Raw genomic sequence first — 20,982 nt, forward strand, 5'->3', positions numbered from 1 at the left:
AAAGACAAAATATTAAAAAAAAATAGAGTTAAAAGAAATGTGGGCAAAACACCTCTAACAAGATAATCTTGGAATAGCTGTTTTAGCTGTCAGCTTTCTTCTTCTTACACAAATAAATTTTATTGTGAAATCCATATAAAAGTAATTTGCCTTGGATAAGGAATGTAGGCTCTTGCATATTTAAAGTTCCAATGTTGTGTCAGGCATCTGTAGACTTCTCTGACAGCACCAGGCAAGTCAGTTGTCTGTTTAAGGATGTGGGTAGACATCTGTTGCAGCCATTGAGTTGAACTTTTAACTCCAGCATGTAGGAACAAGATTTTAGGGTTGACTGAACTATTTGCTGAAAATACAGGAAGCTGTGACATGTTAGTTTGATTTTTATCAAGATCACGCTTGTATGTATTACCTGAAGGAAGGGTATTATTTAATTTGCTATGAATAAATTGGGCCTGGAAATAGGAAGAAAAAATTTCCTATGTTTTTAGGACAACCAGACTCAAAAAGGAGCCTTCCAAAGAGGGAAGAAGTTCTAACATGAAATCCGTTAAGTTTGTGGAATAACTGGATGAAGTAATGCCTGAGATAGGAGAAGATGCAGGTGGTCCTTTCTAGTTCCATGTTCCTGATTTTAAAAAGGAAAGGTACACTTAACCCCCTCCCTTTTTTGGGAGTGGGGTGGAGGCAGGGTGCAATTTTAGTAACTTTGTGAATGCACTCTATCTGACCTTTTATAATTTTGGAAGTAAAGGTAGGTGGATGAACAGCTAGTGTTTGCCATCATGAAGAGATTTTTTGCTTTAACAGTGACCACTTGCAAGCTACAGATACATGCCTCTATTTTTTTATTTTATTAATTTTCTGAGGCATAGTACCTTATGCAAGTGTGGTATTCCTGTTTCTGAACGCTTATTTAGAATTTGGCGTGTTACTCCTGAGACATCCATTTTATTCCCATATATGAGTCAGAACTGAATACTTTCCGAACTATGTTTTGTTCATGTTTTAAAATACTGAAGTTCATACTGAATCCTGATCTGCGTATTTTACCTAAAGGGCTGTCCTAGGAAGTGTTTTATGCCTTTGGTGTGTGCAGTGATCAAAGTTATTTATAACCTAAAAATTAATTGACCTGCTATTAAACAAAACTTGTGCTCTGGTATTCTCCATGGTTTTGTTTTGTTCAGATGATTAAAGTGAGTTAGGTATTTAATACATGAACAGTCAGGGGAATTCTTTGTTTGAAGCTGGCATGTTTGTTTTATAATCTGGTTATAGACTTGTTATTAATGAGTATAATTTTCTTCCCCAACCATTTTCTCTCCCTCAAATCTTGCTCTGCAAGAGATATTTTTAATGTGCTCTAATATCAGTAACAAAATTTCTTTGCTTAATAACCAACACATCCTAGTAGACATGTTTGCAAGTCACTTCAAAGCTGCAGTCAGATTATTTTAATTCTGACTGATTTGTTGAATGACAAACCATCATAACTGAAACTGTTTGCATGCCAGCTCTCTGAAGGCTTCGTATGACTTCTTTGAATGGAATCCCAACAAATACTGAGTTGCTATAGCATTTCAGGAATTTCACATACATCTTCCCCCCTAGTCTGTCCTCATCTCACTGGAATACATTTTCACAAGGGTAGTTCTGTGCAGTGGAAATTATAAGTTTAGGCTGTGAAATGAATGCATCAGTGAAAAAATGTAAATAACCTCATGGTTTGGAGACAATGTGAGCTTTGAAATATGTTCAGTTTGACGTGGATAGTTATGTGTACACACACGTATATAAAGGAATATTTTTGTTTCCCCACTCACATGGACCTTCCTCCTGGGGCAGAAAAGGGATCTGTTTTATTTTTCCTGAGTTCAAAACACTGGTTTTCATTAATATTTAACAAATTTTTATTTCTCATCTACCTTGCTTTTGTTTGTCAAGCAGCTCAGAAACACACATTTGACCTTTCAGAAGACATGAGAAAGGTATTGGGGCCACTAATTAAGCCCAGATAAAGAAGCAGAGTGAATCTTAGTGACTTCTAATTAGGAGTGGTAATACAATCTTTCATTTGTAGTCTTTGGACTCCATAGTTCATAAAAGTAACTAGAGAAGGGTATATCCATGTGCTTTATCTTTTCTTCCCAACCTTAATTTTGCTGCCACCATTCATAATTAAACAATCTTTTTCTGAAATACTTCCAAGTAAGCCAGGATGTTGTGAAATTGAGATGATTTTATATGTTTTATAGCTGTCCTGGGTTTCTGAGTTAATTGATGAAGCTGATGTATATAATAGTGGGTTTATTTTCCAGAAAAAGACGCTGATCTAAGAACTAAGCTTAAATAGTATTAAGATGACTGTTCTTAAGAGGTAGTTCTAAGAAAACATGTGCTCAGTCTCAGTCAAATAAATAAAACATGGTATTAGTATTTGGAAAGGAAGAGGGAAAGATGAGAGAACATCGTTTTATCACTGTATAAACCCATGGTGTGCCTGCATCTTGGGTATATTTGCAGTTCTGATTCTCCCATTGAAAGAGAAGAGGGCAGCAAGCATGGAGAGCAGCAGCATAGATGAACAGTCATGGAGAAGCTTGTACGGGGAACAACTGGATATACTGGGGTTCTCTCAGTCTTCAGTAACTTCATAGTCCTAATATAAGAGGAGAGTAAGGAGTGATGTAACTTGAATAACATGACTCAGAGAAGAGTTTAGGGCTACTCTATCCTGAGTACTGTGGTGTCATCCAAGTTTTTTTTCTCCTTCCCTATCTAGATGGTCTTGCAGGGCATGAGGGATGCAACAAGAATGAAATTCCAGCCTCGTGTGTGTGGTAGAATAAGCAGTTGAGTGGAAGCCAGTTTTCCTACCTGTGTAGGAGCAGGATAGCAGCCTTGGAGAAGAAACTCCTCTTCATAGGTTTATATGCCTTGACCATAGGTGTATCTGCCTTTTTTCTTTTGTATCTATATGTAAATAAAAATACAGAGTGATACAGGTCATTGCTCCTTACAAGTTTTTCTTATGTATTTTCCTCACCATTCAATCAAAATTGGTTTAGATGACAGCATTTTCTTTTTTCCCTTATGCTTCCTTCCTTTTCTTTCCCAGGTATTAAAAGTTCATGCTGCACATGTAAAATAGGTAGTTTTGATGGTAGTGAGGGCAAATATTCACTATTAATTTCCTAAAGAGGTATGATATAAACTGCTATCATCCCAGCATCCCACCATTGTGCTTCAGCCCCACCTTCTTCCCCCCAAAGGAACAAATCCTCATTAAATTGTCATGTTCTCTCTGTATTTCCTTTCTCGTTGCTCTTGGATGATGACAAAGATTTTTGTGTGTAAATAGAAGCACCCTTCATCTGCCCACACCCCATGCCTGGCAGACTCTCTGAATGGAGCTGCAATCTTGCATCTCTGACATCAGAATAATTATTTATGGAGATTCAGTGCCTGGCATGCCAAGCACGGAACAACAGTGTCACTTAGGAATTGGATGGAAACCAGTAACACATCTGTATGTGACAGTCACTGGCTAGTTTCCCATTTGACCGGTCATCGTAACGAAGAGGAAAAGAACATAGAATAAAGACCCCCTTTAAAAAAGAAAAAAAAAAGAAAAGAAAAAGAAAAAAAAGTGCCAATTTATATAGTGCACTCAGTCATTTGACATTTATAATTTTGAAGATAAATGTTCACCAAGCACTGAACTGCATGTAAATGACATAGTCCTGGACAACTGGCTCTAGATGGTCCTGCTTTAACTAGAGGGTTGGACCAGATGTTCTTCCTGTATCCCAGCAGATAATTTTCTGGACCTGCAATGAAAGATGGAAGGCCTGTGTTCTGAAAGTTTATCTGCGGATGATAGAATATCAGCCAGATACCACCCTACATATACAGTACTTCAGCCTGAAATCATCAAATTTGTTTGCTATGGGAAGTAGTAACACAGTGTCCTTGTTAGTTTCTGTGTATCTCAAATATCTACTCTACTTCCAATTTCCATCTTTTTTATTTTTTACTTCCCTTGCTCTTTTTTTCCAAAAGCAGGTTCCTTTCTTCCTTTTTACAATAGCCAGTTAAGTTACTGTGCTGGCCCATGTTGCCTAAAACAGCCTCTGTGAATTGACTTAAAGGGTGTATTTCAAGACTTTTGATACCCAGTACTACTTGTACACCCTACAGTAACACAGTGTTCACCTAAGCAATATGATGCCATGACAGGATTATAGTTTCTGGAATTGAGCCATTTTTTACCTACTCTAGTACCATAACGAAACTTGAGAGTTTTCCTTTAGTACTTTAAAAATGTGATTCTTCCTCCCCTCCTCAATGCACAGCTTTTGGGTTTTTTGTTTACCTTTTTTTTTTTTTTTTTTTTTTTTTTAAATAAAGAAATGTTTAATAGAAACCAGCAGCTTGCATGCAGGAGTCAGGCTATGGCTCTGAGAGATAGCTTCCGTTCTGCTTTTTTGTAATGAGTTTTTAACAGAAAGGCATTGCATACTCTTCCATTTTTTGAAAATATACTGAGATCCTAGTGAGAGGATTTTTGGAATGGAAGAGGCCTTCCATCTTTCCACATGTGTAATTTCCTTCTTTTCACAGCCAGATCTCTTTGCATTGTTTTGATTACAGCTGTCAATCTTGCATCCTCTTCATTCCACATCACATATTATCACCTTTAACTTTTAACAGACTGTTATTGTTCCAGCTGTTCAGTTCTTTGCAAATGGTATCACTTTTTTAGTCATAAGTGTTTTTTCTTGCTCTTCACTGTTCATATCGCTGTACTACCTTTTCCTATGGGAATTTACATATCAGTCTGTAACTAACACCGCCATTGGCACTGCAGTTTTATGACTCTTTCTTGCAGCCATCAGGTGGTTATACATCTGTCCCCACCAAGCTTGTCCGACTTTAACTGAGGGTATTTCCTTGCTTAATGCTTTGTTAGCTTATCAGCCTGACAGGCTATTTACAGATAGTTTTTCACTAATTGCAATTCAAGTTACTTAATCTGAGAGCCTTAGTTCTTACTCCAAAGCAAATGTTACCTCCCTCCCAATCACATGATAATTCCTTCCCAGCAATGTGTAGTCTTTCATTCCCCATTTTCATGCTGGCCATTTTGACAACTGTCCTTTTATATTGTTGTGATTTCAGTTTATTGTTTCATACTTTCTTGCAGCTCTATATGACAAAGTCATTGTTTTCACTGTTCATAGGAAGTGTTCATTTGCAGGTGTGGTTTATGACTCTTTCAGTCAAAGATAAACACTTGTTCCTTGTCTGAAAGGGTGATTTATTTGTTTCCCCTCAACAGCCTGTAGAAATCTCTAGTTGTATTTCTTGCTTTTTTTACTAACACAAACACAAAATTTATATTTGGCAAAGATACCTCAACAGTTAACATATACTGACAAAGGAACAAGTGACAATATTACCCCTGCTGACAGGCCAGAAATGAATGACAAAAGGTACTAGGAACACTACCAGTACACCACATCACAATCCTTTTCTGTACTGCAGTGATTGCCTTTGATGTTCCACCTCATCACCAATCAGTCTCTCTATTCAGAAGTAATTTTCCTGTAAAATTTGGCCTCAATGATTGAATTAAACCTCTTTTTATGGATTTATTTCCTATGTAATTTTCTTGTGCTTTGATCTGAATAGTGTCTGTTTAGTTTACTGGAAACAAGACTTTTAACTTAGGAAATAAACACAGTTTTCCACAAACTTAAAGTACCTTTACTCTCTTTCTATTTTATTCTGTTCATGAATCATGTAAATGTTTCTAGGATTGATCCTTATTCTCATTGCCTAATTTTCGGTGTGTTTGTTAATAACCATCTTCTCTTAAGTGATAAGCACTCTGAATAGCTTTAATGTATTATCACTGACTTCTATGGCATCCATTTCCAGGCAGCTATGGGTTGACATGTAGTCATGCTCAGTGTTCTCTCAACTTCTGTCACTTCACAGGTACCCAAGAATTACTCAGTGGATGTGATGCTGTGTTTTAAACAAACAAACAAAAACCCCAACCCAACAGTAAGGACAAAGAAGTTAACTTTGCTGATGTATACTGATACAGTCTTGGAGGAGGGGTATTGGGTTTTTTTGGCCTTTGTTTGGGTTGGGGTTTTTTTTCTTCTTCTTTTTCTTCTTTTTTTCCTTTTTTTTTAGTATTTCCTGTAGTGAATCAATTTGAGTCACTGCTTGGTCTCTTAAGGGTTCTGCATAGATAGGGCTTGAGAACCACTAGCGAATAGCTGACCACTTCATGGTATTTTGTTATAATAGCATCTTAACGTTTGGCAGCTCCCTGGAGGAATTTTTGAAGATTTGGTTGGTCTATAATGATTTGAATGGAAATACAGTGTGTGTGAATACCTTCTCCTGCACTCCAGACAGCGTATCTGGAATATGGTGTCTTTCACTACTCCGTGATGCTCTCTATCAGTCTGTGCGTTCAGGAAATCATTTTGGTGTCAGCAGTTTTCTTTGGGGGCTATAAAACAGTATGGTGAGACAATGCTCTCAACTCCTCTGTAGGAGAAGATGCGAAGGAGCAAGCACTGGTGGAGTCTTATCCTCTTGGTTGGTGTGGACCTGTTGACCCTTTGTCATTGTCCCCCTTGGGTTTGGGTTGGACACTTTTGTCTAGGTTATGCTTTCATTGTGTGGTTGTAAGCCTGACAAATGTAGGGTTTGAGCCTTCCCACCAGGGTGCTCCCTAAATGCAGACGCTTCAGCTGTATTTTCCTTGGTCATGGTAACAGATTTTACTCTCTGTTGTGTTTTAGCTCGGCAAAGTTCTGCAAGGACTTTTTGAATTGACATATCTGCCCTTTTTTCTACTTGCTGGTTTTGAGTATTAGGTTGTAGGTTTTCTTTCATGTTGATCTTTCTAGAACCAGTGTTCAGTTCTTTCTGAAGTCTTAAACTTACTGAAGTTGAAAGTTTGTTTTACATGCTGGTGGGTTTGTTCAGTTTGTTGTATTCTGCACTAAAACAAAAACTGAAGTGCTACCCATTCTTTTGTCCGTGCATGTTACATGATCCTCGTTGCTTTCATAACCTATTAGGTATTCTGTCTGTCAGATGAAACTGTTTCCACAGTTCATTATTTTACCTTTCCGTTTCCTTTCCTCAATGTACTGCTGCTTGTTTTTACTGATGTTTTGTTTTACCTGCATGCAATTCTGTTCTGTGCTTTCCACTACTTCAAGACTACTTCAAAAGATATATCTGAAGAAATGTATCTAAATGGTAACTTCTGATATGTAATCCTCTTCTAGTCCTCATAAATTATTGAAAGAAAGTAAATATTTTAGCATGCATTTTCCTACAGCAGGCATAAGTCTTTACTCCCCACCCCTTCCCAAGCTTGGGGAGAAACCCTGTTGATCATGCTTTGCAATACATCTTACAAGTCTTCTTTAATGTTTTCTGTCATGATTTACAAGGCCATCAAGAAATAATACTCTGAACATCCCTGGGTTTGTTTTTTATTAAAGAAAGCAATGAAGAATGCTTGACTGTACAATGGATGGTCTTCTGTTTGTTTGCAAGCTAGAATTGGCACACATTTATAAGATGAGTTAAAAAATTATTGTAAAATTCAGGCATTCTGTTAGCTTGTGACAGATTGCCTTTTGCATTAGTTGAACCTGTCATCCAAGTGTATTTCTCAAAGAGTAATGAGTTTATTAAAATTCAAAATATGTTCATGCTATTTCTTAAAAGTAGGTGTTTATGCATTGGTACCCATTTTCCCACCTCAACATTATATTGATTTGGCATTAAGGTACATCATGGTCAGGTTAACAAGTTTCCCAGCCTTGTTTCACTTAATTTTTTTCCTTTTTTTTTTTTCTTTTCTTCAAAAACTGTGCTACCCTGTCCCCAAATACGAAGCTAACTGAGCAGTGGTTTCTGTGTGGCTGTATTATCCCTTCAATCATTGATTATTAGAGTAATCATCAAGAATTGTGTTTGGTATGTACTACAATAATGGATCTTTGTGGTTTCTGCGAAGTCCAGCATTTGGACTACAATTATGGAAGATATGATTGCTACAGTTTCTGTTTTTCAGTTTTTTCTCTTATACAACGTATGGTGGAAATCCTCCAAAATCTTGCTTTAGATGAAGTCAATGCATACTCAGGACTTAATGCACGTACTGCATTACAGGTAAAATGTATTTTGCCCACACAATGCATCGCTGCTGTCGCCTGTGTCAGGAGTTGGTGGAGTGCCGCTTACCTGGAGGCTGGCCAGGGAGGTGACTTCCATGCGGTTGGGTTCTCAGAGCCCAAGGGCAGCTCACGTGAAAAATGGGTTGTGAGGCTTTCCGAAGCAGATGAATGAGTTGCACTTGGCAGGACACACAGTACATACATTTTTCACAAATCCAGGTTGTGTGAGAAAGCAGGTGAGTTACTGCAAGGTGGCATAATTTGATTCATGGAGATTTAGCCTTTAGGCTTGTATATTTTAAGACCAGTTTGACTGGTTAAAGCATGGAAGGGAAGCACTGTTGTGTAAAATATGCAGTCGGATAGAAAAAGAATACAAAGCTGGAAGCACAGGTCACTTTCCTTCTGCTGCATCAGGATGTCAGATGCAATAAAAGGCTTTTAACATTCAGCTCTAAAAGCTGCTTTAAAGGAAATGAAGGGTAGTGAATTTTTCTGATGAAAAAGTAGTTTACTGAAGTTTTTTGGTTTGGGGTTTTTTTTTGGTTTTGTTTTTGGGGTTTGGCTTTTTTTGTGAGTATCCACAAATCTGATTTAACATTTGTGAGACCTTTTCTACAACTATTGAAAATGTAAGCTTGTTATTAAATTAAGCAAAGATAAACTTTTTGGACTTTTTTTAAGTATAAGAGGGGGAATATTTGGATCGTATTGATCTGTGTTTTTACAGCACTTAAAAGGCATACATCTCTTGGCTGGTATTGTGTGTTGACAACAATATCGTTGCATTTGAGATGAAAGTATTTGTTGATGTACTTGTAAATAGTGATAAGCTAATGAAAAATAACCTTTTCTAGTACTAAGATGAATGGCTTCATCTTAGTCAAGAAAGCTTCTTTCCTAAGGCTAATTAATTAGCCTGTCTTTATTTAAAGAAGTCTTGTCTTGCTTGGCACTGTTTTGGGACTGTGTGCACAAATGCTCTCCTTTCTTGAAGAAGATTGTCACTGGGGATGCTGTCAAAGCTGGGGCAGGGGGGCGGGGGAAGGAGGCAAGAGGTGGAGGAGCAGAGGTATAACTCTTGCCTCCTTTTACTATGTTTTAGATTCCTAGAGCAGCTGTTGCATGCTTTCACAGGACTTGTGTAGTGGACATTGTCCATGGGACTGCTGCTGGGGTTAACACTGATATTAGTGATGATGGACTGTTGTTAATCCAATGCCCTTTCCTCTGTGTAAAGCACACCAGCCTTCCTGATTTATCCCCTCCTTCCTCTTTGTGCCCCTTGCATCCTGTTCATCTGTTTTGCTCGCAAGCAGCCCCAGGATGAGAGATAAGCTTTTCAACTTCTCTGTAAGGATGAGAAGGGGACTTTTTTAGTGTTATGCATATTCTGATGTGTCAGCTCAAATGGGAAGATGTGCAGGTTGCCACTGAATTTACCCAAGACCATGCAGTCTGTCAGTACTTGAATTAGGTTTGTCTGCCTTTACGTTTTTGCCTGTTTATGAAACTTCCTGCTCATTGATGTGTTCAAACTGTTCCAAATGAATACATAGCCTGACTTTTTTAATCTGTCCATTTGGGTTTTTCCCTATTTATTCCCTATACCATGAGCTTAAGACAGTGCATTTGTATTATTACTGGGTTTTGTATAATCTTGCCTTAAAAATTCTGTGAAATGGTTCTTATTTTAGTAAAAGAAAGGATAACTGCCGTTTAAAAGTGTGAGATCTGTAGTGCTTGTGGATGAAGGGACTCCATCTGGATGGGGGAGTGAAACAAAGTAGTAGGAGAAAGCCCAAATGCAGCCTCCATTAAGAATTCTTTTGAGCGATGTGAGTTTGTGTCTTTCTACAGAATGCAGGCTATTCCTGCAATTTTTTTATTTCTTTGGTTCTTTATTAGAGCGTTTACATACATTATTATACAATAGTTAAATTAAAAGAACAGTCTGTGCTCATAAATTCTCATTACAGAATTGCAGTAACAGCTGAAAGGAATAATAACAGGGATCTTACTATTCTAGATGCTGTATGTATGATCGTCCTGACCCTGCAGTTATTTTGGTGTGGGAACTTTAAAGCACAGGTAGTTCTACTTAAAAGTTGGAGGGAATTTTTGCATTCTGCGGTACCTTCCTGAACTGGGTTTAGAGCTAATAAGCCAGTCCTTGCAACTCTTTAGCATTTGATCAGATGAAATAACTTTGAAATTCTTTCTTTGAAAAGACAGTGATCAGAGCGCATTATTTCACTATTGTAGCTTTTGTTTCTTCATTTTTAAAAAAGATGTAATGAAGTTACATCCTAACAAGTTAATACATATGTCAGCAACTTGTTTCAATTGTATAATTACGCAAACTATTTCTAGAATTTCTCTTTTGGGTAGAAAATAATAATCTGTATACATATAGGCCTTTAACTTTCACATCTGTAATCTATATCTTTGAGTTTGCCCTCATGTGTCTGGGATAAAATGAGCAGAACTAAAATTACAGTTGAATTAATTGTCAGCATGTTGTGAAACAATATACCACACTCTCATCTCTGAGGTGGAAGAAGACCTCTTTGTATTGGTATAGCTGTCTGAGAAGACAGTAGGCATCGTCGTTCATCTCCGATATTAAGAAAGCTGAGACTTAAAAGATCCTACAAGCCTCTTTAATGTATGACTGCCCCTTAGAGGAAACTTGATGTGTCGTCCAGTTGCAGTGATTGTAATGTGCTCGTTTTAGCCAACGTTGTTAACAATAAAGCCTGTTCCTCTCGATTTGTTGGCAAGTCAAATCTTTAACTTCATGTACTGGACTGATAAATTGCAACATGTGAAAACATAGAATTGCGTTAAAAATAAATGTTGGCAGTAGCACAAAGCAGAATAGTATGTCTGTGCTGCTAGATAAAGGAAAAGAGCCCCAGTCACTATGGTAGTTTCTGAGGTGTTTGCAATTGTGACTGCAAACTTGCCTTGCCTTTTAGGCAATTTGTAAGTTCATGAGTAAGCAAGGAACCTAGTCACACAAACTTAACTTGCAGCACAGACAGGGCCTTTCTGCTAGCATGGGATCTGACTGGGTTGTTCTTGTCAACTTACTGATGAAAACTTCTGTGACTTGTTTCATTTTTGAACAGGATTCAGCAACCAAATATACAGGATTTTTTAAATGAGTGTTAACTTCTTTAGTGAAGTTGTATTTTCTTTTGAGGAATTCCCTGACTGCCAATTTTTTATCTCTTGGTCAGGTACGACTGGTAAAGCATCATCTCCGCCACCTGTAATAGACACGAGACAGATGAGTGAGAAGCTGGAGACGATACTATATCAGCTCCGTCAGGTAACTCGAGAGAGGGATGAGCTGCGCAAGCGACTTGCACTTTCATCTCCTGGATCAACTTTTGATGACTGCAGGTAAAAATAAAGGACATGCAACATTTTAATTTAGTCCTGAGTAGTGTTTTCAAGTGTTTTGACTCCTCCTTGCCTGTAAAGGAGCCATTGCAATGTATATATGTTGCTTGTAACCTACTTGCATCCTGGTGATGTGTGTGTATGTAGGTGACCACATCCAGGTTTTGGGGCTGCCTGTTGAATGCCTGTTGCCACTTTCTCCAACAATTTTGCTGTGGCAATGAGGAGAGTAAGGCTAATCTCTATGTTGAAAGAAGAAAGCAAACAAGTTGTTTAGGCTTCCTGGATTATGCTGTGGGAAGAGAAAGACAACAGTTGCTGAAGCATTTGCTGTTTTGAAAGCAGGAGATAAAAAAGGGAATAGCTCTGAATACTTGGCTGGAGGACAGAAATTAGGAGAGGAAAAAAACTCAGGTATTCCTGTGCTTCTGCAAGGAGAGAGAGGTTTGGACTTCTGTTGAGGGGAGTAAGTGTTTTTTAGGAGATACACTTTCTGGTATACATATATTGGGGAACTGCGTAGCATTAAGATGTTGAGAGTAAGGAACTCTCCTCCACTGAGAAGTTGTGGGTGCTGCCAAATTAAAATAACATCTTCAAAGTCAGTTAATAGCCAGCAGCCTTATGCAGCTCATTCTATTTTGAAGGTTGAAAAGTTATGAGGAAGATAGTACTCAGGGAGAGTACGAGTTAATTGTAGATAAGGGTTTTATTAGGTATGAAACAGAACTGGTTTATTTTAGAGGGTTAAAGATCTGCTAATGTTTATAAATGTGACTTTGGGCACACTGAGCAGGTACTTTTTGCCTGCAGTAAGCACGCGTAAGGGAAATTTTTTGAATGTTGGAAAAAATTATCTGTTACTGAATCTGAAATAAAAGCAATGAACAGATTTTCTGGGAGGTGTTGCAATAATGCATAACTTCTCTGAACTTCAGTGTTTTATTGTTGTTGTTTATATCTGTTACTTTGTCAGCTCTACCTGTGTGTGGTCAGGTGGTTAATTAAACTTTTTGTCCTTATGAGATAAGGTCAAGATATGAACCAGTGTCCTGGAATTGAGAGAATCTGGGCATATTATTCACTCCTTAGCTACTCATCTTAATGCCCCTTTCTTCCCCCATGAGTTCTGAGGGCTACTTTAAGAGCTTTGTGTTCTATCTAAGGGTCTCCAAGCATTGTGGGGATGGGAGAGGAAAAGGTTGTCAAGTGTCAACATCTTTTGCATAGCTTCCAGTTACTTACTTACACGGAGGGATTTCTTATTTGAAGTCACTAGAGTTTAGGCATTGAGGATTTTATAGCTTACAATAATGTCCTCCATAATCCAGGATGCTATTAATAAAGTTCTGATGAGCTGTCCTCTAGACTGCCCTAGTTTTTTTTCTCTTTCATTGTCAAATCAATCTTCTGCTGCTGGTGTAGGATTTGTATGTTGTGGAAAATATAAATGTTTACAGCTTCAAGAACAACTCATCAAAATAAATATTGTATTTGGGCAGTGCTTGGACAGTATATGTTAGATGGAGGATGCTGCCTTCCAATTACATATTTGAAGAGTGGGAAATGAATGAAGATTATTAGCTGACATTTTTTTCCTCCAGTGTAAAAGCAACTACTCCTCCCATCCACATACACATCTATGGTTTTTGAAAGCTTGCTGGTATTTTTTTTTACTTTGTTTTTCATTCTTTCCTCATATAAAACTAATCTTCAGCCTTCCAGGAGTCAAAGCCCAGACATTGCAAACTGTTATGGTGAAGTGTGAAAGCTGAAAGATTATTATTTAGATGGTGACTTTTACTACCCAAAAAGGGCATTTGCTTTTCTGGCTGTGTATGCTGCTTTAACCATGGCCATACCAAACACAGGTGGTGTAGAGGCAAATCTTGACATGTCATGATGGTGTGCTTCAAAACAGTTGCAGCTCGCAACACATTTGTAGGCTGGGCTGCGCTGGCTGTGAAGGCTGGCAGTTGCAAAACTGAGAGCTGTTTTCCAAAGCAAGTGTTGACTAAGTCTAGAGCAGTGGAAGAGGAGCCACAGAAGTTGATTGTGATGTGCTGAATCAGATGAACATGTGTCATCCTGCTGGACAGGATTAGGATTGCTCATGCTGTGCTTGTGTCACTTGACAGTGACTGTACGCATGGATGTGTTGTTGTGATTAAGCAAAGATTTGACCAAATAATTCAGTGCGCTCAAGGTACACTTTATAGACTTAAACTTGCTGTTCTTACTACTTACGTAGTAGTAGGAAAGAACTGCAATACAAGTAAAACCCCTGAAAACTTCCTTTGAAAAGACTGTTTTATGTGTAAGATGTAGGTGGTGGTGGTGGAATTGCAATAGTAAATGATAACATTTTCAAGTTGTTGGGTAGGCATTGCCCACAAAGTTGGATCTGCTGTTGGCATTAGCTTTTATGTCAGCATTGGATACATGTAAATGTCAGTCTCACTGTGGCCTTGATTTCTGTTCAGGGTAATTTCACTGGTATACAAAGGATTTTTAGAGTTGTTATATGAATATCAGAAAAACAGCTGGACCTTTGAAACTAGCATTTGAAATTTTGTTAATGTTTGAAGCAATGCTTCCAAAATAGTAACTGAAGCCTCTCCTTCATTGAAATCATAGTTTTCTGTATTTTGTGAGGCATTTTAGCATAAAACTATGGTGGTCTTACTTAAGCAAGGGTCAACCACTACACACATTTGAATGGACTGCTTTGTTGCAACAGTTTTGATTTTTGATTTCTGACCCATATTCCTCCTGTGTGTATCCCTGTTTTTCTTGCTGAGATATAAGCCCTTGGAACGGTGCTGTTGAACATATGGCCTTGGCTATCCAGGTGTGTTTTATTTCATGTAGCTGAGCTAGAATGCAGGATGTTACTGGTGGCATTGTTCCTTCCTCATTGTGTAGGTAGGCTAACTTCTATAGTTACATATATGGTTTCTATATGTTTATAGGATTTTTTTTATTTATTTATTTTAAGAATAGTGCTAGTATTACTTCAGCAATATAAGAAATACATGTGATTAATGTTAGACTTGTAGTTCTCATCATAGCTTTGAGACTGACCTAATAGTTTTCCTTTAGTAAAAATTCATACACTGAAATATTTTGCACAAATATGAATTTATGATTACAAGCTTAATGTGAACATGTGTTAATGGGTCTTAGTAAGCTTAACGCTTCAATTGAGAGTTAAACTGTGCTTCAGTTAATGTTGTAATTTTAATGACTGTGGTGGACAGATGGTATCTACTTTCAATAATTTCTCCCTAAAGTCTAATTTAAATCAATACTTGGGTTTTTAGTGGTTCTGTCAAGGGTGTGAACATTTCAAATTTAGTTTTACTTATGCTAACTAGGGTTGTATTTTAAAAAAAAAACCACTGCAGTAGTTGCGGTAGTATGTCTGTAACACTGTATGAATAACGTACTACTTCTTTTGGCAACCCTAAAAGACATCCCTGTGGATGTGACTTGAATATTTGGTTACTTTATATGAATTTGGCTTTTAATTGTTGTTAAAGTCTGTTAGTCAAGGAAGGTTTTTTTTGGTTTTGTTTTCCCCAGGAGTACTTCTCTAGAGAAAGGAGAAAAAGAATTACAGTTTAAGGTCTTAGTACTCAGCAACCCAAGTGCAGCTGGGTTGCTAAAAAGCACCTTCATATCATACACGCGCTCCCTAAAAGTCTGTGAATCAGAGGTAGCTGGCATTTATTTTTTTCTTTTTAACAACTCTCACCACTGCAGTAGTGTGGAACTATTTTCTTTTTGATTCAATTCCCAGCTGCATTTCAGTTCCAGAATCCATGTTGCTGTTTTTGTATGAAAGCAAAGAGAATTCTAATTGCTTTTCAGGCTGCGCTTACAGTGAAGCTGCTTGGGGGAGAGTGAGGTGGGAGGCAGAAATGGTGGTTTGTGCAGTGATGAAGCAAATCTGATACAAGAATAAACAGAGTTAAATTAGAGAGCAATTGTTTCCTTTTAGGGTTGGGTTTGTTTGGTTTTATTCATTGCCTGTGGAGTTATAAGAGACCCAGGAGATGACACAGGGACAGTTGTCAGAAGCTTCATTTTGAAACTAGAAAATTTAATGGTGCAAAAATTTTGTGACCATGTAGAGGAGGAACAGTTCAATTTAGAGTCTCTTTTAGAAGCTTAGTGCTTCTAAACAAGAAGGCATAATCCTGCTAATTTCATTTCTAGCATGATTTATGATTTTTCTAATAAAGAAAGGTATCATATGCAAGGACCACACACTCTAGACATAATCGATGTTGGTCAATTGCTTGGCAAGGTAGATTATTTTAGAAAATTTCTCCTCTCCCAATCATCCTGATATACTAAAAACAATTTCAATCAAAAATTTTCTTTTCACTGACTTTGGCTTTCACTTTGTTCAGCTTACTGAAAGTTGCTTAGTCGAGATTATATTGTATTGGAGATTCCTAATAACACAAATTTTATTCAAGTAATTATCTTACAGAAGTATGAAGTAGATTCTGACATGTTTTCTCATTCATTTATAGTAGTTTAGAAGAATATGGTAACACTCAATCAGATATGTAATTCAGCAGAATGACTTGGTCAAATTATTTAAATTCAGTGCTTGATTAGTCACACTGGTCAAATTCTGCCAGCACAGATGCATGTGTTTGGTGTCTCATTGGAAGCCTTTCTCTGAAGGCTAACCCTGATTTTCCTAGGGAGTTATAGGCAATACCCTCCAGCTGCTGCCTAGGTAAGAAGTTTTTCCTAGCCCAGGTCTCCATGCCCCCTCAACTGACTTTGGCCGCTTCTTTTCAGCCACACTCTTAATGTAGCTCTGTGCTTTTTCTTTGAGAGTTTTGACATGGTGGTGCAGGAAAGCTGAGCATACTGTGATTGACTTGTTCTTGTATCAAGTGACAGTTCTGCTCTGTGATAATACTGCTGCTCAGAAGAAAGGTACATGCATGCTCAGTACTATTTTTGGCAGTTAGTGATAGACAGAATTATCTCAGTATTAGATGTTATGTCTCAGTATAAAATTAATACAGGTTAAAGTCAGTGAATTTTTATTTGTGGTTGCATCTTAATGTGAAGTGGTCAGTATTTAAATTAAAGCATAATGTAACCTAAGTATCAACAGTTGTGTGATACTATTTTTTCATTGGATAGTAATTTCCCAGACTTTCCATTCTCTTTAGTAGCAGATGTTTGACTTCATATTCTATTTCCATGCTAGGCCTAGTCCAAAACCGAATCATGATTATGAAAGACTGAAGATTCAGTGCATGAAGGCCATGTCAGACCTACAGTCTCTGCAGAATCAACACACCAAGACACTAAAAAGGTGTGAAGAAGCAGCAAAAGAGGCAGATTTTTATCAGTAAGTATTAGTAAAACTGTACAAGGTAAGAGTTTACCAATCTATGCTAGCTAGATCATAAACACGGTAATCAAATAATTTTTTAATTCTGTTTTTCCACATTAATTGCAAGGTTAATGTTTGCCTGCATCTGATTAAAAGTTTCTGGCATATTTGAAGTGATAAATTATGGATTGCTTGTTTTACTTTGAGGAATTTCAGGAATTTGTCTTGATGGGACTCTGACAAGTAAAGCCTAGTTACTGACTTGCAATTACAGTCCAGTAGTCTTACTGTCAGACTGGAGAGCAGGATGTAATTTGAGAGAATGTAATTTCTTACTCTTTTTTAATAGGTTGTGATAGCTCTCATGCCAATTTGTCTAAGTTTTAACACAGGTTTAGACCAATTGTAAGCATTTATGAAAATGCAATAAAACAGGGAAAGTGGTGGATATTTCTAGCCTGTATTTCTGTTTAAAAATCAGTTGTTGATGCAAGTAGGAAAATGTTCTCTTCACTTGAAAAGATGACAGCTCAGAAACAGAAATGCAGATAAATTCTTGGTTTGAAGTTTACTTCACTTAAATCTATACTGTAATGTATGACTAGTATTTAGTGACAGCGTTTGTTTTCATTGGGGGCTGCTAGTTCTTACATAGCACTTTCACCCACAACTCTTCAAGCCTTTAAAGATAGGCATCATTTCCCTATGTTCTTTTTCCAAAACCTGAAAATAGTATTAAAGGTTGTTGACAGGTGCAGATGTAGCGAGTCGTGTGGCTTCTTTATGAAGAGCTTTATTCCTAGTTTCATTTGAGGATTTTTGAGTATTTTAATTTGCTAGTGAATTTTGTGCAAAACATTAGTGTATTGTATGTTGTAGATGGATTCTTTTCAGAGCTGAGTTACCTGTCTCCATCCAATGCTGACATGAAACAGTTGTATTCTTTATCCTAAAAAATGAGTGGTTTGCTCACCTTATTTAGAAGTTCTGTAGTCTCTGAAACCATACTGTGTTAACACTGTTTATTTCAGTATTTCCGTGATAGTATAAAAGGATTTACCCTCTCATATCAGGAGAAAAACTCTTCAGTTCTAAAAGATAGAATGAGTGATTGAAATACTCAAGTATACCACAAATATAGGCACATTCCTCAGAGACCAACAATTTAGGCTTCTGCAAAATGATGCATATATACAAGTACAAGCTTTTGCATTTGTATTTACTACAGACTAAGATAATCTGGTCAGAAGAAAGTATAGAAAATTTGGATTGATTTAGAGGTAATTCTTTTTATTATAAGAACTTATTTACTTGGATTTGAATAATTCAGTTTCCTACTTAAAGCTTCAGAGAGGCTGAAACTCACTGTTGGAGTTTAGGTGCCCAAAATATGACAACACATGTTGAAATCCATGCATGTGATTGCTCTTCATCCTATGAGTAATTCTTAGGGTAAAGAAAGGAATTGAGTAGAACATGTTATTCAAATGTTATTTTATCCTGCAGTAATTCTTAAACCCCCATGTTTAAAATAATAATAAAAAAAGGGCAGATTAATTACCTACATTTAAAGATTATGTGTGTTTAATTGCGTGAATATAATTTGTCAAAGTTTATTTTGTTTTGGTTTAGTTTTTTTAGCAGGTTGTTCTAATTTCCATTTTAATGCTTTGTACGGTAAATGCTGGTATTTCACTTCAAAAGGAAGGAATACAAAGCATCTTAAAATGTTAATTGGTTCTATTCGTTGCTGCATGGGTTTGGGGGTTTGTTTTGGGTTTTTGTTTGTTTTTTTAAATAAAAATGGACTTTAAACATTTTACCAGCAGGTGTGAAAGTTCAGTTTGAATCATTCTGTTTCAACAATAAAAATACTTGTCAGTATCCAGATGTCACTTTTTATTTGATTTGCAGTAGTAAAATATAATCAATTGATGTTTCTGCTCTTTTTTGGCAGTGGTCTGGTCTAATTTTGGGCTGCTACCTTGAATCATGATCTGAGTGATAGCCTCCTCATGTGGCTTTCAGTTGTTAATTTTTAAGTGGGAGTGTATTTCTTTCAGTAATTATGGCTTGCATACCAAAGTTTGGAGTAACTTTGATAGCTTTTTTTGGAGTAACTTTTTTGGATAGCTTGAATGTAGTTGAAATATACATAGTGTGTTTTAGTTGTGGAGTATTTTTGTTTGTTTGGGTTTTTGTATTTGTTTGTTTTTAAAACAATAGCATACAAGGAGATTTTTTTGTAGTTTTCATCATCTGTATTCTGGTTAGCTGCTGCTCAGCTGCGGGGCCCAAGAGAAAGTGGAGGTGTTTAGTGGGATAATTCCTATTATCTCCAGGATCACCTTACGCTCACATTACACCATTTCTGTTTGTCTCTCTGCTTGCGATGAAATGGCATTGATGGGTGGCATAAATCCGTCATGTCTTCTGATAACGTTTTAAGAATACTGTGTACTTTCACGTATTTTCATACTTATGTTCCTGATTGTTCTGATTTTTTTCCCTGGTGTTTAGAATACTCAAATACACAGAATTGAATTAGTTTGACCTGCTTTCTTGGTAGGAAACTCATGCTTGAAATGAATTAGTCCAGGACTTTGTCCTTGCAAGTTGGCATCTAAGAGAATTTTCTGTGTGCCGTGACAGCACGTTGCACAGTCGGCTGCTGAGTGACCAGTCACAGCTGAAGGAGGACATGGATACCTTGAAGAGGAAAAACACGCAGTTGGTGCGAGAACATAATCATCTCCAGCAGTCGTGTGAGGAAATGAAGAGGCTTCACGATGAGGATCAGAAAGAGATAACGGACCTGCGCAGCCAGCAGCAGCAGGTAAGCTACAGCTTGTAGTGTATGTGCTGGAAGAGATCATGAATTGTTCCTTTGGTAAGTAAGTCTATAAAACTGAATGTGCAGCATTGCTGCCTTTTATGTCTTACTGATTCTAAAACATCCGCTGTACGCTTTATAGCACTAGGGGAGAAAATGAGATTTTTGGATACTGATTGATTTTCTGTGTCTAGCTGGAAAGAATAATGAGGGATATAGAATATTAGGTGGTATTAAGAAATTTTGATGCAGAGGTGAAAAAATGTACATGAAGAAGATTGTATATGCATGATTATTTTTTTTTTTAAGTGGGTGAAGAGGCATCGAAAACCTAGCTTGAAGTTGCAAAGTGATTAAAAAGATGACTATTTTATGGGACAGGACTAACTTTAAACTTACATGCTATGTTTGATTTTTGGAAAGAATCACAATTTTAAAACGGGACAGAGATGGGTTTGTGGGGGTTTTGTTTGGTTTTCATGGTATGTTTGTCTTGTTGGGGTTGTTTTGGTTTTGTTTGTTGTTTTTGGTTTTGGTTTTGTTTTTTTTTTTAATTGTTCTATTGACACCATAAATGTTAGGAGACTGACTGAGCTAAGTTTGGTTATTTAGGTTTGCAGATGCTATTCAGTTAGAACAAAGCTGCAGCTGATTAATGTTTTTGAACTTAAACAAAAAAAAGACAAGCTTTTCAGGACTGGAAGAGGTGAACATTTCAGAACTATGTGTAACAGGCTGTCTCCAGGCCAATGTTGTTCACACAGTCTGAAGAAAGAAGAGAGTAATAGTAAGGAGCCACTGGTTGTATCGGGTCAGTGGTTCACCTATGGAAAACTCTGATCATTTAGTTAGAATAGTTACAGTAACCTGTGGAATAGTTACACACAGTTAACCAAGATACTCTGTTTAGGTTGACTCACCAGGGCAAACTTGCAAGTCAAACATTAGGCTTCAGAAGCAAAACCTATGCAAACAAAACTAATTATTTGCTAGGGTAGGAGGGGCAAAGGTCAAAGCAAGCTGGATGTGCTGAATGGTGCTTCAACAGGTGCTTGAGGGCTAGTGCGAAGAGGAGTGAAGATTTGTATCTCCTTTTGATCCCTTCCTCTAACACTATCTTGAGAGTTCTGCTGTGAAATGGTTTA

General features: G+C 37.2%; 1 protein-coding gene across 4 annotated transcripts in view; it reads left to right on the forward strand.

Annotated features, from left to right (window-relative positions):
* The window catches only part of DLG5 (discs large MAGUK scaffold protein 5), a 113,156-nt gene that overhangs the window by 42,177 nt on the left and 49,997 nt on the right, over positions 1–20,982 (forward strand). For all 4 annotated transcript variants that reach the window (XM_049810021.1, XM_049810023.1, XM_049810022.1 and 1 more), the window contains exons 3-5: positions 11,468–11,633; positions 16,876–17,019; positions 19,657–19,840. In XM_049810021.1, the coding sequence (XP_049665978.1) occupies positions 11,468–11,633; positions 16,876–17,019; positions 19,657–19,840 (494 nt within the window). The remainder of the gene's footprint in view (positions 1–11,467; positions 11,634–16,875; positions 17,020–19,656; positions 19,841–20,982) is intronic.

Source organism: Accipiter gentilis, chromosome 9, assembly GCF_929443795.1.
Source record: "Accipiter gentilis chromosome 9, bAccGen1.1, whole genome shotgun sequence".
NCBI lineage: Eukaryota > Metazoa > Chordata > Aves > Accipitriformes > Accipitridae > Astur > Astur gentilis.